This window comes from Bubalus kerabau, chromosome 23 (genome assembly GCF_029407905.1).
Source record: "Bubalus kerabau isolate K-KA32 ecotype Philippines breed swamp buffalo chromosome 23, PCC_UOA_SB_1v2, whole genome shotgun sequence".
Lineage (NCBI taxonomy): Eukaryota > Metazoa > Chordata > Mammalia > Artiodactyla > Bovidae > Bubalus > Bubalus kerabau.
In genome coordinates, this window is record NC_073646.1 from 7,225,574 (window position 1) to 7,251,786 (window position 26,213).

At 46.5% G+C, this 26,213-nt stretch overlaps 1 protein-coding gene across 9 annotated transcripts in view; it reads left to right on the forward strand.

The window, feature by feature from the left end:
- The first annotated feature begins 2,356 nt into the window (after positions 1-2,356).
- Positions 2,357-26,213, forward strand: part of LOC129637986 (RNA binding protein fox-1 homolog 1) — a 408,351-nt gene continuing 384,494 nt past the window's right edge. For 2 of the 9 annotated variants that reach the window (XM_055562381.1, XM_055562374.1), the window contains exon 1: positions 2,357-2,692. In XM_055562381.1, coding sequence (XP_055418356.1) covers positions 2,606-2,692 — 87 coding nt within the window. In that variant the 5' untranslated portion in view covers positions 2,357-2,605. The remainder of the gene's footprint in view (positions 2,693-26,213) is intronic. The other 7 variants (XM_055562377.1, XM_055562379.1, XM_055562372.1 and 4 more) reach the window with 6 other exon arrangements.

Sequence of the window (26,213 nt, forward strand, 5' to 3'; positions counted from 1 at the left end):
GCAGAAACACGTGCAACTGGCTTTATTGCAATGTTCTCTTAATCATGGGGGTCTGGAATTCAACCACGATGTCTTCAAGATCTACCTATATATTTCTGAAATATATCATCAAGTTCTTTAAAAAAAAACAACACACATAGTAATATATAGAAGACTCTTATATTTACGTAAGTCTTACAGTTTCCATTCCATTCCATGCCATATTTCATTGAGCATACCGACTCAATGGACATGAGTTTGAGCAAACTCCAGGAGATGGTGAAGGACAGGGAAGCCTAGCTGTGCCGCAGTCCACGGGGTCGCAAAGAATCAGACACAACTTAGTGACTGAACAAGTTTCCAAAACACTTCCACAGTTTTGCCCTCTTAGTGAAGAGGAAGTGAGTATTGTCACTTACATAGGAGATTCTGGAAACAAAGTCTAAATGTATACATTTCTGGCCTTCCTGAATTCCTGCCTCCTAGTCCAGTGATCTTTCCACCAGAGACACAACACGATCTGACCCCAGGGCTTTCCAAAGTCAGGAAGAGCTCTCCCCGCCCCCAGGAAGCGGTCTCATGGTAAAGCTACTGTTCTCACTGGTAACTTCTCAGAAGAGCAGTGTTGAAAGTCAGCGTCAAAAGCTAAAGTTAGAAACAGTATCAGGCTGTTAAGTAAGAGGGGGTCAACTCGCAGCTGTTCCCGGAGCTTTCTGAATCCTAACAAGGTGGCCACTTGGATACATGAGAATCAATTATAGAGAAACCTTGTCAAGATGGCCCCAATTCAGCCTTAAATCATTGCGTTGTCTGCCAAACGCTGTCCACTGTCGTTATCTAGAAATGTAATTATGCAACCAAATCAAGCAGCTAAAATTAGTGTAGTGTAAAAACACCTTGGCCATCTAAAAGTGGAGGCATTGACATTTGGATTTAGAAAAAGCCAATAGTTGAATACGTTTCTCGGTGTCTGAAGCTCTCCAAGTTTCAACAAAAATCTATATCCAGTGTCAGGTTTCGAGTTAGAGGTGGGAGGTGGCAAGCAGATGTTGGGCTTGAAGGTGATTTTCAATGATCCCCAGGGCCTTTAGCATGGCTTGAGTGGACTCAGTCTGTGCTCTCAAAATTGGGAAATTCTCTACACTAGCAGGTGCTCTCCTGGGATACATATTAGAAGAGTGACAATCTGAAGGCTGTCTTTGCCTTCCACCTGAAGTCAAAGGCGTGTCTGTACCAGGCGTCCGTAGAGGAACACAGGGCAAGAATGCCAAATACATGTCTTGTACACATCACGAGGGGATGCCAAGCGCTTTTCTCATCACACAACCCTATGAGGTAGGGTCTGTTACTATCTCAGTTTTCCAAACGAAGAAACGAAGGTTCAGAGACACTGAGCAACGTGTTCAACATCGCACAGCTGCCAAGTTGGGACACCCAAGTCAGTATAATTCCACTTCCTGCAATCCCATCTGAGTGTATCTGTGGCCACGTAACACATGCTGGACCATCACTTGGATGTTTTCGAACATCAGAAAGATCTGAAATACTGGAATGTATTTCTCGTCTGTGGTTTTGGTGTACATTAGGTATACCTTTAAACTCTCGGAGCAGGGAGTCATCTTATTAATAGATTACACATTAAAATATAACAACTGAAAGCTCAAAGACGAAGAATGTTAAAATTTTATTTTTAAGGCATATGAAATTATATTACAGAACAAAATACTGTAATGGATACGGTGGCCAGTTAGGAATTAGGAGCCTGGCACTGCCTCTCATGTGTGGAGGGCTGTGAGCGTGCAATTCAACTAGTGTGAGCCTCATTTCCCGTGTGGACCAGGAACTAGTAATAGTACCTACTTGTGAGAGTTTTGAGAATGAAATTACAAAACATGTGTAAATAATTTAGCTATAGTTCTGTGTGCCATAGCACACACTGCAGATACTCGCTGGTGCTATGATTATATTTTGGGCACAAGTTGCCCCTTTAAAACTAAAACCAGGGAGAGAGTAAGAAAAAGAAAAAGAGACATCGGATAACAAGGTAGCATCTTCTTCGTTTCTCTGTGATCAGTACCAGAGGCTGTCTGCGTTCCTCTACTGAGCTTTTAAGTGGCAGCTGATAATCATATCAATTGACATTTCTCAGCTTTCCTCTCTAACCCTCCCACACAGACTCCAGCTTTTTTTTTTTTTTTTTTTTTTGCCTTTTGCCCAAATTCCTTCGGAAAGAGCCCAAATCTGTCAGCCTGACCACCTTGCTCCCCGTCTCTGGGTCTCTCTCACTCTCTCTGAGAACTAAATTAATGAAGAGTATTTGGTTAGTCATGTTAGGCAAGCCGTTCCCAAAATAGAACCTTCCATTTTGGTAGCTTCAACCCTGCAGCTGCTGTGTCTCTCCCTCGTCTGCGAAGAAAACTTTCACATTAAGAGTTGCTGATGCTGGATTTTCTTTCTCTCCCCTCTGAGTGTTGATGAGCTCTGCGCTCCTGACAGCGGCGATCTGGCTCTCAGCTCTGTGGTTCGGAAGAAGTTGGGTCTATAGATCTTTTTTTCTTTCTTTTTTTTCCCCCAACTCTCCATTGATGCGTTGAGCTTCTGAGGGGATCCCACCTGCCCGTAAAGCATGTTGCCTTCTCAAGGAGTCCTCTTGCATCCCTATGGCGTACCTATGATCGTTCCAGCCGCCCCCTACTTCCCAGGACTGATCCAGGTAATGCAAGGCCACTGCCAGCCAGCAACTTAACTCCAGAGTGCGCAGAGTAATAATTGGAATTTTTATGGTTGAGAAAGCAAACACTTTTAATACAGGAAAAAGCCCTCGTGTAGTCTGAGGGAAGACAGTAGGAAATCAAAAAGATGGATCACCCTAATCTGGCTATTGACATCTCTCATGGTTGAATAAATGGTGTAGTTGAGCTATATTTGCTTGTATTGATCGGGCTGCTGTTTAACATTCATGCCTTTGCTTCGGGAGGTTGACCACGGGGCAAAGGATTTGTTCTCCTTCTGGGCTCTCGGAGAGACTCAGTCTCCCACAGCAGGTCCCGAGATGGACTAACTGGTCATGAGGTGACTTGGTTAAGAGCTTTCACCCAGGAAACAGAAGGAGCATGAAATACACATTAATCCTTAGGTTCCGCTTCCCAGGGCTTGTCTGTTTTCATGGAGGGTACCCCTGCCTTCCCAAACCTAAAATTGACCAGTGGCAGGGAGGCAAAAGGAATGATCTATTGATGGTTAATTTATGAAGTTCAGAGATGATACTAGGAATCCCTTACCAGTTGTTTACATCTGAATGATGGCAAGAAAGGAGATGATTGAAATACAAGTTGGTTTCACTTTTAAGGCTTTTCATTTTGTGTTGGGAGAGTCATCAAATAAGATATTTGGGGCTTTTTTTTTTTTTTTTTTTCATTGTAAGTGTGGCTTTTTAAGCAAATGTTGGCTTCTGGGTATGTGTGTGAATTTCTCTGTGGAGAACTGACTAACGACAGAGGCTGAGTGTCAGAGGAAACCCGGATGTCTTCTTTTGTGGTTTGTTTGAGAGCAGTCATCTTTTTGTAATACATTCTGTATCTCCTTTCTACAGGAAAGAAAAGCTACATGTAGTTCGTACTTCCTTTTTACCTTCAGGTCTGTGCTCCTCCCTCCACGATCTTTCAAAATTCTGCAACACTAGCTCATTAATTCAAATTTCTGAGGAGGGGTCTGGTCAAACCTCCAATGTCTACTTTTCTGAATGTTGTTGTTACCTCTTGTAAACTGTAAGAATCTTGGCAATTTGAGCCATTAGAGGGGAGTCCAAAACATTGCGAAACATCTTATCATGCCAGATTTATGGTCCCTGCTCTTTTGGGAGGCTTCTATATTATGCATGAGAAATAATGGACTACCTGGAGAGTGGTCCTCAACAACGTGGAAACAGTCCCATCCTTCCAGGCATACACAGGCCAGTGAGCCACTGGGGTCTGAAGTCAGGCTTGGTGATACACCGGAAGACATTTTACTTCCGTTGGACATTCGGGGTGAAGGTTAGAGTTTTGTCAGACCCTGGACCGCCCCATCCGATAAATAATTACAAGCAAATCGTGCCCTTCACTCTATGCTGATTGATGCTGAAATTGCTTTTGAAAGTTCTCATAAGTTCCTGTTATAGATTAAGTGCCGGTGTAGGAAAAATAACAGCACCCACTGAAATGGGTGAATGTAATCAGGCTTAATGGACTCGAGAGCTTGTTGGGAATTAAATAACTATCGATCCGCTGCAATGCCGCTGTCATTACAAAATGCCACTCTGGACGTATTACCCGGGTGATAGATGAGAAGACACACGGGCGAGCTGAGAAACTGGGGAGGCCTGGTTCCCATTCCTTCCTCCTGTGCAGAGCCTTTGAGAAATGGATCTGGTTTCTGGGGGGAAGAAACAAGAGATTTTACTTGCAGATCGTTGCTGGGATCATGCTTTGTTTTCCCAAGTGAGACCTCTGGTAACTGGTTACCCAGAAGTCAGGGAGTGGTGCGGCAGGGGGTCTTAGCCCAGATGCTGTGACAGCCTTCATCTTCTTCCTCTCGCACCCGCCGTGGATCACACAGAAACGCTCCGAGTGGGGAGAGACTGGCCTTCTTTCCAGTTTTCTGAGACAGCCTGTTATTTATCCAGCGGCATCAAGCAACTCAGACACTCCACTCTGTAACATTTGCAAGTGAAGGAAAGGCAACTCAAAGAAAGAACTGTACGACACACACCCACACACTCGCCTCTCAGCTGATGCTTCAGGTGATACTAGGTGCCCTGTATTCCCGCAGACTCTATCAGCTTGCTGACCAATTCGTTGATCATGTGGGTTTCTTCCCAGACTCTTCAAGATGCAAATATGTGTGTGGGTGATTTGTCGCTCAGTCATGTCCAACTCTGCGACCCCATGGACTGCAGCTCACCACGCTCCTCTGTCCAGGGGGATTCTCCAGGCAAGAATACTGGAGTGGGTTGCCATGCCCTCCTCCTGGGGATCTTCCCAACTCAGGCTTTCCCAAACTCACAGACTTAGAGAATGAACTTATGGTTGCCGGGGGGAGGGAGAGTTAGGAAGTTTGGGATGGACATGTACACACTGCAGTATTTAAAACGGATAACCAATAAGGACCTATTGTATAGCACAGGGAACTCTGCTCAATGTTATGTGGCAGCCTGTATAAGAAGGGTCTTTGGGGGGGAATGGACACATGTGTATGTATGCTGTCCACCTGAAACTGTCATGGCATTGTTAATCTGCTCTACCCCAGTACAGAATAGAAGTTTAAAAAAAGATGCCAGGGCTTTCCTAGAGGGAATTAAGGTGCCACCCACGTCCTCATAATGTGATCAGTGAGACAGTTCCATGATCCCAAATAGTGTGTTCCTTCCACAGTAGTAAGTTCCCTGTGACTGGAGGTATGAAACAGTGGTAGGGGCCACTGGGCAGGGTTGTCTTATCAGAATTCAAGATTCATCTCACAGTCTTTTCACAGTCTTTTCACTTCTCACAGTGAAGAACCAGTGATTCTGTGGCCTAAGAATTTCCTTTTCGTAACCCTATCAAGTGCCACTTTTTTTTTCCTATTGCTGTTTTTGTCTGCTCAGTCCAAGAAAACAAACAATAATTGATCAGACATCATAAGAGGCTTTTAAGAGAGCATCACCTTATCCTGCAAAGGCGGTGAGCAAACATGTTTCCTAATAATTCCGAGGACGTGACTCAATAGTATCTTTTGTCTCAGGAGTAGATTCAGTAGTGACTGCTGACCTCATGGGCCATCCCCGAAGAAAGCTAGATGCTTTACCATATTGAATATCCTGAACCCATCTTTTGATGTCTGAACTTATTGAACAGATAGCAAGGTGAATAGTTTTTCCTTCCAGCCATGTAAAGTACTCCAGAGTGACCGTGGAGGATTGGGCTGAAGCAGTTTGGACAGTTTTCATGCATAGTAAGAAGCAGAAGAGGAGACATACTATCAAGTATCAAATATTAACAGTATATAAACACTGTTCCATTCCCCTTGGCATAGAGTGGACTGCTGGTATCTCTGGTTAAGAAGAACGAACGTGTCTTCCCATTGATCTCCTTTATTCATGTCTCAATTTCCAACAAGACCTTGAATGATCAATGAATTATCTGACCTGAGAACAGGAGATTTGACAAGTAAATTGTCCGTCAGTCTTGAGTCAAAGAAGCTACCAGGAGAACTTACCCGAGCCGTGGACCAATAGCCGGCCGCACAGCATCAAATGATATCATCTAAACCACAGCTTTGTAATTGATCAGTCTGGGTGGTGTTTGGGTCTGATGAGCCCTCGGCTCTGGGTTCAAGTTCAGACTTGAGCCCCTCACTGTAGATATTTATCTGCCAGATATAGCCCTTGACCATCACTGCTAGATTATTTTCCACACCAAGACAGTTCCATTCTCATCTCCTCCAGATATTGCAGATCAGGTCTGGAGACTGTTTTCCTAGACAGAGGATGGTGTAGACATGGCCACATCCACCTCACCATGCACTTTTTTACTTTAGTTATTCAGTTGCTACCCACATATTCCATATCAGGCAAGTTACATGCACCTTGGAAAACAGAAGCAGCCAGTACAGCTACTGACTGTTAGGTTCACACCCTAGTGGAAGAGAACCTTAGATAAATATAAAATCCAATACGATAGTAAAAACATCAGGAAAGCATGATAGGTGATAAGTATTTCACACTTGCTTTGTACCAGGCAGGGCTTCCCAGGTGGTGCTAGCGGTAAAGAACCTGCCTGCCAGTGCAGGAGACATAAGAGACTTGGGTTTGATCCCTGGATCAGGAAGATCCCCTGGAGGAGGGCCTGGCAACCCACTCCAGTATTCTTGCCTGGAGAATCCCATGGGCAGAGGAGCTTGGCTGACTATGGTCAATGGGATCACAAAGAGTCGGACTTGACTGAAGCGACTTGTATGCACGCGTGGACCAGGTATGGTGCTAAATACTTATATATTTTATCTCAATTTATCCAAACAATGCAATTGTCCCCCCCCTTATCTGTGGGGGATGTTGACTTAAAAAATATTCAGCAACCTAAAAGTTGAGAGCTATGTTTTATTCAGTACTAAGTTTTAGGACTTCAAGCCTGGGCCTCTTCAAGCCTGAGTGAACTGTTCCAAGGAGGTGAGGGGATGAGCCTGGTTATATAGAAGTTTTGTAACAAAGAGAAGGTAGTCTGAACATCAAAGAGATTATTCTTATTGAAAGAAAAGCAGATATCCCAAGTTAAGGAATTTAGCACTTTTCTATTATAGGAAGATGCAAGAGTCCAAGCTCACTGAAATCATTCCTTTAATATGCATCTCAGCCATCGGGCCATGGCCCTGTGTTTTCACATCCCGAGCTTCCTCAGGGCTCACCGTAGGGAGTGGCTGCAGTCTGCTGGCTGCTAGATCGCAGGCGTTCTTCTCCTTCCCCCAGGGTCACCAGCCATTGATGACTGTGGCGTCCTTGTTCACTGGCAGGACAGGAAATGCTCCATTTCCCAGGGATATGGCCTAGACCCCCAGTGGATGCTTTAGACAGTACTGGACCCAAGATAGATTGTGTTTTTCCCTGTACACACGTACCTCTGTGTGTGTGTGTGTGTGTGTGAGTTACTCAGTCATGTCTGACTCTCTGCAGCTCTGTGGACTGTAGCCTACCAGGCTCCTCCGTCCATGGAATTTTCCAGGCAAAAATACATGTGGTCAGGTTTAATTTATAAATTAGACACAGTCAGAGACTACTAATAATTAATAATAAAATAGAACTATTATAACAGTTTACTGCAATAAAAAGTTGTAAATGTGGCCCTGGATGTCTTACTATACAAAGCACACACTTTTTTTTTTTTTCTTCTTTGAAGTGTCACAGAGAAGATTCATTCTTAACATAGATCTTAGCAATTTCAGCATATGGTTTTGTTGCCTTCCTTATTAGGTTGAGAATGTTTTCATTTCAAGGAAGCACTTGACGGCTTCTCCATCAGAACTACCAGCATCACTAACTCTTGTCCTTTGGGGCTGGTATTCAGGAAAATAAGGATCAGTTGCACCCGAGCATCGCGATAACTCGGTAGTCGATCTGATACCTGAGATAGTTACTAAGCAACTGACTGTGTGAGATCTTCTGAACACAGGGATGGTCCACATCCTGGACAGGACAGAATGGGACTGGACCACCCCGAACAACACACAGTTTAAAATGTACGAATTGTTTAGTTCTGGAATTTCCCGTTTAATATCTTCAGGCTGTGGTTGACCTCAGGTAAAGCTGGGAGAGCAAACCTGTGGATAATGGTGGTTACCGTAACCCGAAAGTTGGGTTCTGTTTGTCCCACCATTATCTGTAATTGTAAATCTCCCAAAGCTCTGAAAATCAGCTTTTTTGGGGAGGTGGGGGGAGTGTTGGCACTAAAATGCCTCTCGGAAGAAAACTTGACCTGAAATGATGTGTCGCTATTTATAGACTGTCTTTATCCCACTCAGTGTGAATATTCATATATTTTGCTACGGGAATGTTTCTGTGTTTGATTTCAGAGTGTTGTCCCAGGCCCTGCTGAGAAAGTTACATAATCTGTTTCTGATGGATTCCCTTTCTGAAAAAGAAAAATCTCCCCAAATCTGAATTTCAAGATAGAGAGGTGACCCCAGGGGTATTGGATAAGAAATCACAGTCATGTATTACGATGCCTTTTCTGCATATGGAGGACCTGAAACTGACATTTAGAGAAAGGTCACTTGCCCAAGGTCACAAGGATTGTCAGTGCCAGAGCTGAGATGTGGACCACGTCTGGTGGACTGGGACCTTTGTTCTTTGTCACAGATCCACTGTCCAGGTGCATATGGAGATATAGGAGAGGGAGATGGTGGATGCCTCTTGGAGTAGGAAAGAGGGTCGTTCAGAGGGGAATGAGGGCTTCCCAGGTAAAGAACCCGCCTACCAATGCAGGAAACACAAGAGATGCGGGTTCAATCTCTGGGTCAGGAAGGTCCCCTACAAAAGGGCCTGGCAACCCACTCCAGTATTCTTGCCTGGAGAATCCCAAGTATAGAGGAGCCTGGCCGGCTACAGTCCATTGGGTAGCAAAGAGTCAAACACGATTGAATCAATGTAGCATGCATGCACTCAGAGGGGAAAGGTGGCATTCAAGTCGGGCTGTAGAGCATCATCAGACATTCTCTGGGCAAACAGAGGAGAAAGCCCTTCCTATCAGAGCAGAGAACATGGGTGAGCTCACGATGCTTAGGTTGACATATCAAGACGGAGCTTCAGTATCTTCCCCAACCCACTGGCACTGTGTGTCTTGGCGTTGCGTAAATATAGGTCTCAAAAGACTGGGCTCCAGAGGAGCTGGAAGAAATGGAGCTCAGAAATGGAGCTTCTGAGCCCCGAATCTCTCTGTGCCCACACAGGAATGGGCTCTCTACTGCCCTTCTCTGAATCCAGCAGGTGAATGTCGAATTCCCTGGATTTCAAGTCCAGATCGCTATTTGCTGTCCTTTCTCTCTGAAGCAGTAAGCTCTCTGAAGGCTGTGTTCTCCAACCCATACCCCATGGAGTTAGATGGCAGCAGAGAAATGAGGAACGCCTCCCTGACGTGGGTAGCAGTGGTAGAGGCAAACCCTTCAGCTCTGGATTTTGAAGCAGAAATCAGCATCATTGAATTGGGTAATATATCTAATGAGAGATCTGTATACACCTGTGTAGTGAGGTCACAGGAAAGAGGAACAACCCACCTCCCCCAGGACCCTCTTGTCTAACACTTGAAAATGAATATCCCAGGAGACACACTTGCTGGCAAAGCCAGAGACTTTTTGGGGAAGGGGTGCCCAAGTGGAGAGCTGCAGGGGAAGGAAACCCAGGAGAACTGCTCTGCCATGTGGCTCGCATTCTCGGGTTTTATGGTGATGGGTTAGCCTCTGGATTTTCTGGTCAGTCATTGTGACTCAGGGTCCTTCCTGCTGGTACATGCATCATTTAGCCAAGATGGATTCCAGCAAGGAGGATTCTGGGAGGTTGGTAGGACATATGTAGTCTCCTCTCTCCTTTTGACCTTTGCCGAATTCTTCCGGTTGGTAGTAGCGTGTTAGTTCCAAGTTCCTTACCAGGACTTCCTGTTGTAAGGTAACTCATGCAAGTGGTTACTCTCAGGCCTAGTTAGAGTGGGTGGTTTTGGTCAGTGGGTCCCCTCACAGTGACACCAAGAATTATCAAACTTCTGGTTTTAGCAGTGGACCAGAAGTAACTGGCCCCTGCAGAGAGGTAGAGAGATGTATGAGGAATGTGCAAGGCACTGGTGTAAACCTGAAGGGAATAAGCTTGTGTTGCTCAGTGGCTGGTGGAGCCATTTTCAGATCTTGATATTGCTGCCCTGCAGTTATTTACATGTGTGGAATATCTGCTGATTGGGAAAGAAAGCAGAAGGCCCGCCTGCATAATGTGAGTGTTGGTGGCGTCATTTACTTTGTGGCTGCTCCATCTTAGTCACCGAGTGACTTTTCTGTACTGCCAAACAGGCCGTGTCAACAGCAGACTAAATTAAAGAGTCAGGGAGGCGGCAAAGAGAATTTGGAGTCAAACAGGTCCGTGTTGATATATTGGCCCTGGCATTTACTAAGCATGTGGCCTTGAGCTTGTCAATTAACCTCTCCAAGGCTGTTTTCTCAGCTACAAAATGGAAACAGGAACACCTCTCTTGAAGAGCGGTTGTGAGTTTATGTGGGATTCATCTCTTTGTTCAACAGTTACTTATTGAGCACCTACTGTATGCCAGGCTGTGAGAAGTGGAGTGAGAAGTGGGTGTAGGTGATGAGGCAGAATAGGAAACACACAAGATTCTTTTCAACCTAAAATTTATATCCTAATATATGGAAAAGGTGGCATTTATATAAATGTGCTTAGTCACTCAGTCATGTCCGACTCTTGCAACCCCATGCACTGTACCCCACCAGGCTTCTCTGTCCGTGGAATTTTCCGGGCAAGAATACTTGAGTATCTTGCCATTTCCTTCTCCAAGGGATCTTCCTGATCCAGGGATTAAACCTGTGTCTCCTGCATTGGCAGGCAGAGACTGTACCCCTAGCACCACCTGAGAAGCCCATTTATATGTATATATATTTATTCTCAATTGGTAAAGAGCCTGGCGGACTACAGTCATGGGGTTGCAAGAGTTGAACACAACTTAGTGACTAAAGTGAAGTCGCTCAGTCGTGTCTGACTCTTTGCGACCCCATGGACAGTAGCCTACCAGGCTACGCCGTCCCTGGGATTTTCCAGGCAAGAATACTGGAGTGGGCTGCCATTTCTTTCTCCAAGGGATCTTCTCAACCCAGGGATCGAACCCGGGTCTCCTGCATTGCAGACAGATGCTTTACCATCTGAGCCACACTTCAGGATGGGCTGGCCACCCCATAATGCTTATCCTGTGTTATTCTGAAAGAAGATAGGCATTTACTCAGGACTCTTATTTTTCAGTGACAAGATCTAATTCATAATTGTTTACAGGGGAAACAAAAAACCTCCACCTTCAGGCACAGTGGAATTCAGAGGCTCCAATGACTCAAGTCAAGTCACTCCATGACTCCACAGTAGTTATCTGAACTTTATCTTCATTCACAAATGCACCACATCCAACTGGTGGCAAAGATGGTGAAATAAATTCTGGCCTCTGTACACTAACCCTGAATTAACTCTCAGACACAGAGTTGGTAGCTCAGCTGGTAAAGAATCTGCCTATAATGCAGGAGACCCTGGTTCTATTCCTGGGTCAGGAAGATCCTCTGGTGAAGGGATAGGCTACCCACTCTAGTATTCTTAGGCTTCCCTCGTGGCTCAGCTAGTAAAGAATCGGCCTGCAATGCGGGAGACCTGTGTTCCATCCCTGGGTGGGAAGATCCCCTGGAGAAGGGAAAGGCTACCCACTCCAGTATTCTGGCCTGGACAGTTCCATAAACTGCATAGTCCATGGGATTACAAAGAGTTGGAAATGACTGAGCGACTTTTGCAGAGTTTTGGGTGAAGTAGAAAAGAATAGCTTTATTGTTTGCCAGGCAAAGAAGGCCACAGTGGGCTAATGCCCTCAAGGCTGTGTGTCCAGACCTGGAGGGAGGGTACAGTGAACCCTGTGTGGAGTCTTCTAGTCCACGGATGGGGTTGCTGATGAGGATCAGAGTGCCTGAAGAGGCTGCATTCCTTCAGTCCAGAGATCTTCTGGCCTAACAGTGACCTTCTCTCTGGAATGAAGAGTGCTTTATCAGACATTAACATCTTTCCATTTGGTGGGAGTTTCAGTATCTGCAAAACAGCTCAAGGATACTGTTATGTGTATCCCTTGAGGGGGATCTCGGACCTGCCCCCAAGGCTGCACTATTGTTTCTGGACTGTTCCTCCCTTGTCCCTGCATCCTCTCTCTTCCCTGACTAGCAACTGAACCTGCCCTTTGGAACTCAGGGAAAGGGGCTTTTGTGCCCATTAGCCCCATTGGGTCCAGCTGGATTTCAGTGATCCCCAGAAACTCCAGGCTGACACCCCAACCCATCCCCAACTCTTCCCCAACTGCAAAAATTCCAGAGTCAAGCTGGAAGCTGGGGTTAGATCCAGCCAAGCAGGGAGTGAAGGAGCAGTCAGAGCTCACTTATCCACTTTAGGCATTCTTGTTGTTGAGTTGCCAAAGTGAAAGTGAAGTCGCTTACTTGTGTCCGACTCTTTGCGACCCCATGGACTGTAGCCTACCAGGCTCCTCCGTCCATGGGATTTTCCAGGCATGAGTGCTGGAGTGGGTTGCCATTTCCTTCTCCCGGAGATCTTCCCGAGCCAGGGATCAAACCCAGGTCTAAGTCATGTCCGACTCTGCCATACCACGGACTGTAGCCTGCCAGGTCCCACTGAAACCGTTTACCTCAGATTGGGACTTGAACCCATGTGACTGGGATTTGAATGCAGCCAAAACCCAGTTTGGAAATTGAACCCACATGACTGGGACTTGAAGCCAGCCAAAACCCACATTTCCTGGTTTCAGGGCCTAATAAATCTCAGGTTCTTGATGTCTCATCCCAGAAAGAATTCAGTGAGAGACAAAGTTATAGGTAAGAAATGGATTTATTCAGATTCAGAGAGAAACACACTCCACAGGCAAAGTGTGTGCCTTCGCAGAGGGTGAGTGTGGCTGCGAAATGTGGTGTGGTTAGTTTTTATAGGCTGGGTAATTTCATATGTGAATGAGTGAAAGGAAATGGCAACCCACTCCAGTGTTCTTGCCTGGAGAATCCCAGGAACGGGAGAGCCTGGTGGGCTGCCGTCTACGGGGTTGCACAGAGTCGAACACGACTAAAGTGACTTAACCTTAACCTAATGAGTGGGAGGATTATTCCAACTATTTTGGGGAAGGGATGGAGATTTCAAGGATTTGGGCTACCCCCCACTCCTTGGTCTTTTAACAGTGCCTTGGAACTGTCATGACACCTCTGGATGGGTCATTTCACTTGCCGATTGAGGATCAAGGGCTAGTCTTGTCTGCCATCTTGGTTCCATTTGATTCTAATTGATTTACGTTGTGTTCTTGGGCTATGTCATTCTTTCAAAAGTTGTGCCCTGCCCCTTTCCTTCCTGCTACACCTCTGTCCCTGGGATTGCCCAGGCAAGAACACTGGAGTAGGTTACCATTTCCTTCTCCAGGGGATCCTCCAGACCCAAGGATCAAATCCACAAGTGGGCAGCCTTTCCCTTCTCCAGCCGATTTTCCCAACCCAGGGATTGAACCTGGGTCTCCCACGTTGCAGGCGGATTCTTTACCAGCTGAGCCACAAGGGAAGCCCAAGAATACTGGAGTGGGTAGCCTATCCCTTCTTTAGTGGATCTTCCTGACCCAGGAGTCGAACCGGGGTCTCCTGCATCGCAGCGGGATTCTTTACCAACTGAGCTATCAGGGAAGCCCCCTACATTGGCAGGCAGGTTCTTTACCACTGAGCCACCAGGGAAGCTCAATTTGGGTGCTCAACAGATGAAAAACAAAGTTCTCAATTCCTTGAGAGGTATTACAGTTGTCTCAGTTGTTCAAGCTATTACAAACATCCAAACATGTCTCTTCTCCCCCAAACCTTGCCCATACCCCACCAGGGAAGAAATTAGTGGGTTTCTGATCTTACTTATCCAGTTACCTTTTTTTTTTTGCCAGTGATCATAGTTACCAGACATTCACAATCACCCAGTGTATCTTGCTTCTCCATACCTGATCAGATGAATCAAAGGCAAATATGGCAATTTTATGCAGTATTTTCCCACCTAAAGTAATTACAGGAGTGTCTCCCACCAGAGTATGTTTGGGACATCCCCAGTCTTTTGCAAGTGAAACCACCACAATCTAGGAACATACAGATAGCCTGACGAGGACAACAGGTAACACTTATAATTGAGGCAAGACAGGAGTTACCCACATCATGCAAAGCCATACCTTCTTTTTATATTAGCAATACCAACGTCAATAAATCTAGAAATAAAGGGAAACTAAAGCCCTCCTTTTACGAAGTTTGAAATCATGTGGACCTTGCACATCATTCCAGGTGTCTCAATGCGCTCAGAGACGCCAGCAACTTTCCCCCTTCAGCTGTATAGAGGTGCGTTTTTTTTTTTTAATTAAAAGATTAAAAGGACACTGTCAATCTCTTCTGATTAATAGCAGTCCTATAAAAAGGATGTGTTCCTGCCGCAGCCATCTGTCATTCTGATCGTTTTAAAGGCATACTATATCAGCAAGTATGCTTTTTATAATATGCTGGCATGGGGCAGGCGGGGCTGGAGGGACTCGTGGATTTCACACTCCACTTTGCCGCTTTAGTGTTCCGCGATCTGAGCCTTTGATGGTGAAGCGGAACCCTCCTCCCTGTCTTTGAAAGGTTGTTTTGGGTAAGTGCTTTCCCGGGCTGACTTAGGATGGAGATACTCACCCCTATTTATGTTTCTCTCCCATCTAAAGATAGATCCATCACACTTGCATCCCACCAGCATTCAAGAAGCCAGCTCCTTCACTTGATTAACTACTGAACCCTGAATACTGTCCAGAAGCAATGAACTCAATATTCTGTGGGTCCGTGGTCTTCTGCAAAGCCTATTTTTTTTTTAATTTTTAAAATTTTATTTATTTTATTGACGTATAGTTGATTTACCATGCTCTCTTGATTTGCCTACCCTACATCTGGCTCCAGGAAGCGTGGTGGGTCCGGTGCATCACTGGCCTGGGAGAGGGTGGCTTCCCTCAGCCGTTACCTTTCGTTCCCCCGCTAATCCGCACTGGCTCTCAGACAGGGGGGTGAGATTCAGCCACCGCGGAGGCAGCTGTCATGTGCGTTCTCACAGTGTTCTCACCAACCATTCTCCGAAGAGCTATTTCTTCTCGTTTCACGAGGCAGCACAATTAAAGATTTAGACCAGAGGATTGAGAGTGTGGAGTTTAGACCAGGGAAACCTGAGGCTGGCCATGACCTTCTCTGGGTGATTATGGAATAGCTGCCTGACCTCTCAGAGCCTCCGCTTTCTCATCCAGAAAGTGGGAGTAACATTCCATGGACTTCTGCTTCCTGGAGTCAATATCAGGAATAAAAGAACTCAAGGATGACCACTCCTGGGGCCCTTGTCGTCCAGCCAAGAGGACATAATGCCAAGGGCTGAACCGGAGCTGGCCCTTGGTCCTGTGTCCTGGGGATTTCACCTCTCTGAGCTTCCACTGTCTCAGCTTGGTGGCAGGGACAGTCACACCCACTTCGCAAGGGAGCCCTGAGGCTTTAATGCGATAATGTTTGTGAAGCAGCCATAGCAGCACCTGCTCATGGTACGAATTCCATCGTGGTTGGCCAACATCGCCACTGTCATGGTTTTTTCCTCCTATCCTGGGTGGCTGCGGTTTCCTTTGCATATGAAGATGCTCTCAGTTTGGAGGTGGGTGGGCCTGTGCGCAGCTCTCTGCTTCTGCTGTCCATGGAGATTCCTGTAAACCAGAGGCACAGGTTTTAGGTGCAGCTGAACAGAGTGGGGTGCAATCAGGGATACACCACGCCTTAGCCCATGGCTTTGGGGGGCATGAGACACATATACCCTCCCACTTTCTCAACTGTTAGCCTGGGGAGCTGGGACTACTAGACACCTGATGCCAAAAGCTCAGCTTCTCTGTACACAGGTGTTGAATTAAACCTCAAAGATGGAGTTTTGGGTGAAGTAGAAAAGGGGGGCTTTATTACTTTGCCAGGCTAAGGGGGATGCAGTGGACTCATGCCCTAGAAACCAAGTGTCTCAGCTCGGGGGAGACAGTGACTAGTCTTATAGTAGAAGAGGGTGTGATCAGCTCGTGGTTGGTGGTGAGATAAGTAATAGTCAGCATCATCAACCTTCAGGTTTAACTGATCTGGGGTCTGCATGCCTGTGGGCGGCATATCATCATTAATCGTTAACTTCTCCCACCTGGAGGGGGTTTCAGTATCTGCAAAACAACTGAAAGATTTTGTTGTACAGATCCCTTGGTGAGGAAGCAGGACTCTGCCCCGAGGCTTCTCTTGACTGTTTCTCGCTGGTCTGGCATGCTCCCTTCCCTAGTTAACAACTGTTTGAATCTGCCCATTGGAACTCAGGTCTTGGAGGCTGAAGGAAGGCTGTTTCCTGTAATCTAAGAAATGGGGGGCTCACAAAAGCCTTGTGTCCACCAGCCCCGCAGGGCCCTGCACGTTGGGCACCCAGGCAGGAGGAGGGCCAGGTTTCAGCCCTGTGGAAACCTGGCCCAAATCTTTGTCCATTTGCTCTAGTAGAACAGCTGGGGCTGGAACTGGGGCTGGGTGGAAGGAGGGGGAGGGTGGGCTTTGAAGGAGAAGAGAGAAGCCCATCCCCTCTCCTCCATGTGGCCACAGCCTTCTGGGGACAGACTCTTGGGGACCACCCACACCCCTGTTCCATGCAGCTCCTGGCACACTGTGGGCGCTTAATAAATGCTAAATAATAAGTATAGCTCCCATCTGTCGGTGCCCGGTGGTGGAGAAGATGTTCGAGCACAGGACGGCCGACTGGCACCGGGCAGCTTGTGAGAAGCCTTCAGGGAAAGACGCAGCTCTGAGTCATTCGGAGGGCTTCTTCCACCCAGGGGTCAGCTGGCCCTGCGACTCATCAGAACCTGGGCAAGTTCATTAAGCATGCAGGTGTCCACTCTGAACCCCAGATCGTCTCCATCAGAAGGCAGGGAGCAGAACCCAGTGAACTGTGGGCCTCCCAGGCAATCTCGGGTTTCCCACGTGCGGCTGGATGCAGGAACTGGTGTCGACCGACAAGGCAGGGGCTTTGTTAGGGTTTAAAAGGGGCCCAGGATCTGCCCTCTGAACAGACGGTGTCATAAATTCATACTTCCGTCATTTTCTTGGAAGAAAATGCCTACTGGGCTTTGCGCATTTAGTTACAATAAAAACAACAGCAGCTGCTTGTTTTCAGGCATTTACTACGTACCAGGCCATGTGTAAGGCATTTCACCTACAGCATCTGACTGAAGCATTGTGGTTTGGAGAGGAAAAAGCAGGTGGACAGGGTGCTGTCAGGATGTGGAATCTGTGGCAGGTGACCTGGTTCATCTCCTTCCTTCAGCTGTGTGACCTTGGGCATTACTTACTCCCTGTGTGACCTCAGGCAGGGATTGTCACGTCTCTGGGCAGCAGTCACCTCGTTGGATGGTAGTTAAAGGAACCAAAGCGTATAAAGTTCATAACCCAGCACCTGGTGCTTGGAAAGGACTCAGTGCATGTATCACCCAGTTTATTTCCAAGGGCACTGCAACACCACCACAACCAAACTGTGTAAGAGAGACAATATTGAGTGTTTGAGATACACACACACATGCACACACACATATATATAAATGCATGTGTGTGTGTTAGTCCCTCGGGCGTGTTCGACTCTGCCACTGCATGAACTGTAGTCTGCCAGTCTCCTCTGTTTGTGGGATTCTCCAGGCACGAATATCGGAGTGGGTTGCTATTCCCTCCTCCAGGGGATCTTCCTATTCCCTCCTCCAGGGGATCTTCCCAACCCAGAGATCGAACCCTAGTCTCCCTCATTGCAGGCAGATTCTTTACCATCTGAGCCACCAGGGAAGCCATATAAATGTATATGTAGTATAATATATATGAGCTAAGAGTGTGAGCTCTTGAGCCAGACTGCAGACTGCTGAGCTAGAATCTCAGCTTTGCCTGCTGGGGGAAAACTATGCTGTTCTACAGTTTTTCTGTCTGTAAAATGGACACATCAAAAGCACCTGAAACCATGGTATACGATCCTCCTGTATTGGATGAGGACCACACCAGAGTTGCCGTTGAGAATTGCACGAGTTAATACTTGTAAGGCACTCTAATTGTGCTTGGTATACAGTAAGGGCTCAGTAAAGAATGGAAATAATTATATAATAAGGATTATATAATTAGTAATACTATGGATTGTGTTTGTGTCTGACAATATGCATAGACAAAATACATGTATAAATACATATTACATGTAATTATCACATAATTACATAATGATTTTAAATTATACTATTTAATATGATTGTATAGTGACATAGGACTTCCCAGGTGCCACCAGTGGTAAAGAACCTGCCTTCCAGTGCAGGAGATGTGAGAGACGTGGGTTTGATACCTAGGTCAGGAAGATCCCCTAGAGGAGGGCATGGCAACCCACTTCAGTATTCTTGTCTGGCAAATCCCAAGGACAGAGGAGCTTGACAGGCTACAGTCTATAGACTGTCGGACAGGACTGAAACGACTTAGAATTCCATACACACAGTGATATATTATTGATTATATAATAAAACCTAAGAGAAATATAGGACTTCCCTCCTGGTCCAGAGGTTAACACTTCACCTTCCAATGCAGAGGGTGCAGGTTTGATCCCTGATCAGGGAGCTAAGATCCTATATGCCCTATAGCTAAGAAACCAGGACATAAACAACATAAGCAATATTGAAACAAATTGGACTTCCCTGGTGGCTCAGATGCTAAAGCCTCTGCCTAAAATGCGGGAGACCCAGGTTCAATCCCTGGGTTGGGAAGATCCTCTGGAGAAGGAAATGGCAACCCACTCCAGTACTCTTGCCTGGAAAATCCCATGGACAGAGGAGCATGGTAGGCTACAGTCCATGGGGTCCCAAAGAGTCGGACACGACTAAGCGACTTCACTTCACTTCACTTCTTCAAGAGAAATATAAGTATATAGAATATTGTGCATCATTTAATATTATAAAATTATCACATATATTAATATATATTAATGTTACATGTCATTATATATCATTATGTATTATATAATATATAATTTTTATATAATGTATAACCCCATAGAACACATATAATTACATTATTATAGCTATTATATTTGTTGTTGTTATTTAGTTAGTAAGTCATGTCCATCTCTTTGCAACCGCATGGACTGTAGCCTGCCAGGCTCCTCTCTCCATGGGATTTCTCAGGCAAGAATACTGGAGTGGGTTGCCATTTCCTCCTCCAGGGGCTCTCCCTGACACAGGGATCGAACCCACATCTCCTGCATTAGCAGGCAGATTCTTTGCTGCAGAGCCACCTGGGAAGCCTTCATTATCTTATATACTCACCTGATAATAATCCTGTCATTATTTCTACTATTGCTGCAGCTGCTAGTCACTCCATTGGTTACTTGGCATAGAATGTTTCTACCAGAACATTTCTATTACTGCTCGAGACCATCCTGGAAAGAGGGAAGCTGAGGCTCAGCTAAGTGAAATGCCTGCTGCGGCTCTCAGGACTGGAATACGGCAGACCTGGGGTTTCTACCCTTGCAGCCGGGGGCCCTGAGCCACGCCAGCCGGGACCCTGCCCCGCTCGGTGACTCTGGTGTCATCTCCCCCTCCTCCGGCCTTGTCTGTGCCCTGTACAGCCTCTTCTGAGCAGAAGGCTAACGTGGTTTTGTGCTCCTGTCATTTCTGATCAGAGTTCCTCCCTCTGCCTGCCAGCTTTTGGTCAAAAGGTCTCGTTCCCCCTGGAAGGCTCGTTCCTCGGGGAGAAGATCAAAACAGGAGGTAGGGGGTGACAGAGGGCGAGGAGGGGACTGCTGGGACGTGGTCCTTGTGGTTTTGTTGGCAAGACCTTCCTTTTGGTTTTCAGTGTCTAAACCTCCCCGAAACACACTCTCCGTTCTCCCTTTAAACACGCATCAAGCGGTGTTAGCGACACACATTCTCTGTCAAACATGTCAGTCCCTCCGGGGCCAGGGACAGCTTGCGAGCGGCGTCTCCTATTGTTATTGTGCTGCTGTGTTATTTCTCCCTTCAACAGCTCTGCATTTGTTCTGGCGAGAGGCGCGAACACTGAGGTGCCTGCTCACTGGGCGATTTTGACAGGAGATGTGAAATTGACAGGGACCGTCCACCGACTGTCTTAATAAGGCGACTCCTCCCGCTTTGTAGAGATTGGCCACGCAGGCAGCCCTGCCTTTGCCCGGAGTCCTCACTGGGGGTTTGGGTGGGAGCGTAAGGACTCTAAAGAGCCGGGGCTTGTTTCACACCTGGCGCGTTGGCAGGCGTCTCCCGTTGTGATTTAGCCGAGGGACTGGGTACTGCCTGCCAGAGGATCTAAGATCTGTGTGGAGCACTGAGCAGGTGTTGCACGCATTCACGCAGCATACGGTCCGCCCGTCATCGGCCGCTGAGTCCCGGTCTGGTCTCCATTGTAGGGACCCGAGCTCCCACCTGCTGCATGATGATGGGGTGGCCTGGGGATGGATGAAAAGCCTCCCATTGCTGAGGGTAACGCAGAACATATGGGATTCTTCTCTGTCTAAACAGTGGTGGGGTTTGAGTGTGCGATGCTGTCTGCATGTGTATTTTCTTTAGTGTCAAGGTCAGAGCCTCGCTAAGGATACCACTCTGTAGAGTCCTCTCCTGGGGGGATGCTCAAGGTGTGTGTCCGAAGTCATCTCTGCTTCCTGGCTTCCCGACTTCCCCAAGTGCTGGCACTAAACTTCCAGTGACAACCCAGGGTACCACCCCCACCCCTCCCTGGGCCCTCGCTAGGCGAATGCTCCTTGGCCATCTTGGTTTACGCCCTAGAGGTCTTGTAACTGACACACAGTGGTATGTTCCCAGCCTCTCTGTGGCCCGGGGTCCTCTGCTTCATTCATGCCTCTGTGCGCAGATCTACCCCAGATATCAGAGATGAGTTCAGGTCTGTTTGGCTTTCTGTGGGTTGAAAGATGACAGATGATCCACCATTTTTAATGCCAAGAAACCGAACATGATTCTTGAAAGTGGGTGTTTTTGTTCAGATCCCCTTTGGTGAAAGGAAAAGAACCCAATCCTGGCTACGGTGGTGGTGGTGGTGGTGGTTTAGTCGCCAAGTCATTTCTGACTCTTTGCAACCCCCGGGACGGTGGCCCACCAGGCTCCTCTGTCCTTGGGATTTCTCAGGCAAGAATACTGGAGTGGATTGCCATTTCTTTCTCCAGGGGATCTTCCCAACCCAGGGATCGAACCCATGTCTGCTTGGCAGTCCACGACTGCGTTAGGAGAGAGCTAAAGCAAGTCACAACTTTCCTTGTTTGCTCCTGGAGGAGGGGCAAGCTGGTTCCTAATATGAGGTGCGTGGAGGGGCGTGTCCAAAGGTCGGGCAGGGAGAGTGGCTTACATGGTTTGCCCACCTCTTTGGTGGTGTTGAGTGCGTGGGGCCAGGGCAGTACCCTGCTTTTGCTCCCAAACCCTTGGCTTTTGTTCCGGGCTCTTCAGAAATATTATTTGTATCTTTGTGTGTGTGTGTGTGTGTGTGTTTCTATCTTTTGTCCTGAATTTGCCCCAACTGCGCATGTGCAGTTATTTTTGGTCCCTTAGAGTTTCTTTTCACTTTCATGCATTGGAGAAGGAAATGGCAACCCACTCCAGTGTTCTTGCCTGGAGAATCCCAGGGACGGGGGAGCCTGGTGGGCTGGCGTCTATGGGGTCGCACAGAGTCAGACACGACTGAAGCAACTTGGCAGCAGCAGCAGAGTTTCTTTGTATTTTGTGGCCTGAGGAGACGTTTGTCCAGGTACACACACTGCAGCCAAGGGTCCCAGGTTCAAACCCGTCTCAGATCCAGCTCGGAATCTGTCTCCATCTTTGAATTGATAAGCTAGGTACCTCCCAGACCCCAGGTACTTGGAGCCACTACTGAAACAAAAGGAAACGGAGGTGGGTTTAGACTTGAAAGCCAGGAGCCTTCTCAAGAGATGGGTCTCACAGGGTTTGGGATAGCCTTCAGCCGTCCTCACCTGTGGCTGCGTCCAGTCCTCCTCGGGTTTTTCACGCACATCTGTCTGACTTCAGGCAGCACGTCACACCTTGGTGCCAGTCTCAGCAAGTGGCGGATTGGTTTGCGCTTTGATTTAACCCTGTGGCATCCTTCTTGGGCCCCTTTCCAAAAGCAGATTCATTAAAAAATAATTGTCACCTAATTTTCTAATTATGAAATTAATTCAGGATAAATGCTAAGCAAGTCAGGGCAAACAGAAAAGCACACACATACTCACTCGCACACACACACCACATACACGCAGACATTGTAATTCACCACCCAAGAACAATCACTTCAAACCACTTTTTTTTCTATACACGTCTGTCGGTCTGCTCCGTCACTTCCAACTCTTCGTGACTCCATGGACTGTAGCCCGCCAGGCTCATCTGTCCATGGGATTTCCCAGGGAAGAATACTGGAGTAGGTTGCCATTTCCTTCTCCGGGGCATCTTCCCGACCCCTGAGATCAAACCCGTGTCTCTTGTGTCTCCTGTTATTGCAGGCCGATTCTTTAGCACTGCATTCCCTGGGAAGCTCTATACACATATTCTCTTCCAAAAAAAGTTCCCATACCCTTATCTTACACATAAACATTTGTATCACTTGCAGCTAGAGCTTTCCCCCCCTCCCCCTAAAAAGAAGCTTTAAAAAATAGAATCTTTTTTTTTTTTTCAACTTAGGAATGTCTTTTCTGTTAGGGGCGTAAAGACTAGGATGGCATCCTAAGTGAATATCCTGTGTTCTTTTCTTTGCCTTCACCCATGACATTTACTAGCTGGGGATCCTAGTAAACGAATGATCTGAAAATTATGGTCCTTAAGTCAGAGGGGAGGAGGTAGTTTGGGCTGAAGGAGAGGAATCGGCCAGGGCTTAGAGAATTCCAGGAGAGAAAGAGGCACAGGTGGGCTGGCTCCAGCCAAGCGGAGGTATCTCTTTCTAGGGTTCCTTCTGAGTTCCATGAAATGGAGACACTGAAAGATATGCTTCCCTTTGAGCAAAGAAAATTCCGTGACCATCAGGAAGGCATGAGTGTCCTTGTGACTCGTGGAATACAAAAGTCTCTCTGAGCACCTGGCCAAAGTCCATGCTCATTTTAGAACTCTAACTTGGGTTCAAAACTAAGTTGCTTAAGACATTGGACTGTCTTCGTAGGCAGCCTTCTCCCAGGAGCTAAGACTGGAGACAGAGAAGACTTGTCAGCTCTCATCACCCCTGTCTGAGTATTTCTCTTACAAACCAAATGTATGTTTGAGACATGAGATTGAATTTCCATTATAATGATCTTGCTTTAGCTCTTAAAAGACTAAGTCTGTCTGCTAATTCCCTCACATCCTAAAAGTATAACATCTTCCCATTATAGTTTGCAGAAAGAATTCTCACACTGGGCTTGCCCATGGCATTGGGATGAGATAAGCCCTTGTTAGAAGGTGCACACGAAATGCAGACCTTTTTCTCTATCAGTCGCTTACCTGGGAATATTCTTCCCTGTCCATCTCTGTAACTGACCCTCAAAATCAAAGTGAGGGTGATGACATATTATGTGCATTTCAGAGGCTGAAAAAAGGAGTTGGTTTGGGAAGTCAGATTGCTCTCCAGTGGTTTCTGTGTGTGTTTGTTAACTTAGTAAATATCTGTTGAACTGCAGTGTGTGCATGACAACAGGTTTACAGGGGTGAATAAGATCACTTAGACTTAATAGGGAGAAACAGGCAGTGAGCAGGAGAACATCAAATGGCGTTACGTGCTAGGAAGAAAATAAGACAGGTTATGTGAGAGCGATCAGATATCACATAAGACAGGTTATGTGATAGAGGGCTATTTTGGATGGTTGAAAGAGGGAAGGTGTGGAATTTGAGCTCACATCTGATTGACATTAGGGGCCAGCTGTGTGATGACCTGGTGCGGGGAACAAAGTTCAGGCAAAAGCAACATGCAGAAGCTTGAAGAGGGAATGAGGTGGGCAGTTGTGCGGCTCACAGGTCGGTCAGTATGCCTGGGGCCCAGTGGATGAAGGGGTACGAAGCAGGCATCAAGTCACCTGTGTAGTCTGCAACCTGCTGGGACACCAGAGGAGTTTAGATTCTGGACTACGAGAGATGGAAAACCCCTGGAGAGTTTCAAGTAGAGGAACACCGTGGTCTGGTTTTACATTTTTACAGAATTCCTCTGGAAGTTGGATGGGAGAAGGACAGATGGTCTTTCGGGAGACAGTATGGGAGCGAGGGGGGACAGCCCGTGTGCATTCAAGTGGAGATGCCAAAAGCACGACAGCTACGGTTGACAAATGGGTGTCTATTCCTCAGGCCACCATTTCTCCCACCTTCATTTTTTCCACTTTTTAAATTTATTTTTTTCTGACTTAAGTATAGTTAATTCACAACATTGTGCTATTTCCAGGAGTATAGCAAAGTGATTCAGTTATATATATATATATTTCCAGATTCTCTTCCCTCACAGGATTATTACAAAATGCTGAGTATAGTTTCCTGTGGTATATAGTAGGTCCCTGTTGGTTATTTATTTTATATATTGTTGTTGTTGTTCAGTCGCTAAGTGGCATCCAACCCTCTGAGACCCCATGAACTGAAGAATGCAAACTATTACAAACTATATAGTAGTTTTTATATGTTAATTCCAAACTCCTATTTTATCCTTACCCCCTCCCTTCCTCTTGGTAACCATGTTTGTTTTCTATGTCTGTGGTTCTACTTCTGTTCTGTATATAGGTTCATTTTTTATCATTCTTTTTAAGATTCCACGGATAAACACGATTGTATGATGTTTGTGTTTCTCTGCCTGGCTTACTTCACTTAGTATAATAATCTCTGAGTCCATCCACGTTGCTGCAAATGGCATTATTTTATTCTTTATATGGCTGAGTAGTATTCTAGTGTGTGTGTATATATCATCTTTGTCCATTTATCTGTTGATGGATGTTAAGGTTGATCCTTGTCTTGGCTATTGTAAATAGTGCTACGTTAAACATTGAGGTGCAGATAGTTTTTTGAATTTCAGTTTTACACAGATGTATGCCCACGAGTGGAATTGCAGGATCATATGATTGCTCTATTTTTAGCTTTTAAAGGAACCTCCATACTGTTCGTCTTTCATCTCCTTTGACTAGAGAATTCTGACCAGAAAGGAAGGCCAGTTTTCAGGGGGTGGGGTAGAACAGGGAATCACAATGCTTATGGAGACGACTGGGACTTATGGAAGTGTGTCTATGGGTCTGGTGGCTCCTGCTGCTTCAGGGCATTGCAGCATATATGTTTAATTGTTAATGACCCCAGGGCTATGCATCTAAGGGCTATAAGCAGATCTGCTTCAGCATGGGAGATCAGTCTTGGGTGTGTTATTTAGTCTTGCTGTACCAAAGCTGTGAGCCGCATCTGTTGATCCACATGCCCATGGAATGGATTTTTCCATCACAGGGCAGTTCTGTCTTGCATGCATGCATGCTCAGTCATGTCCAACTCTTTTCAACCACATGGACTGTAGCCCACCAGGCTCCTTTGTCCGTGGAATTTTCCAGGCAAGAATACTGGATTGGGTTGCCATTTCTTCCACCAGGGGATCTTCCTGACCCAGGGATCAAACCCATGCATCTCCTGCATTGGCAGGTGGATTCTTCACTGCTGAGCCACTGGAGAAGTCCCAATTCTGTCTTGGGGCTGCCCAATTTTCCCTTTCTTTTATTTCAGCAGAAGGAGGGAAGGCACCTGGGGGCTAGATGTCTCACCTGTGTCATTTGTGACAACAGGAACAATTTGAGAGTCTGGATTCAGACAGAACTGGATTCCACAACCAGCTGTATCCCTTCCTAGATTCTATCTGGAATAGATTATTTTGTGTCTCTGAGTCTAAGTTTACTCATCCAA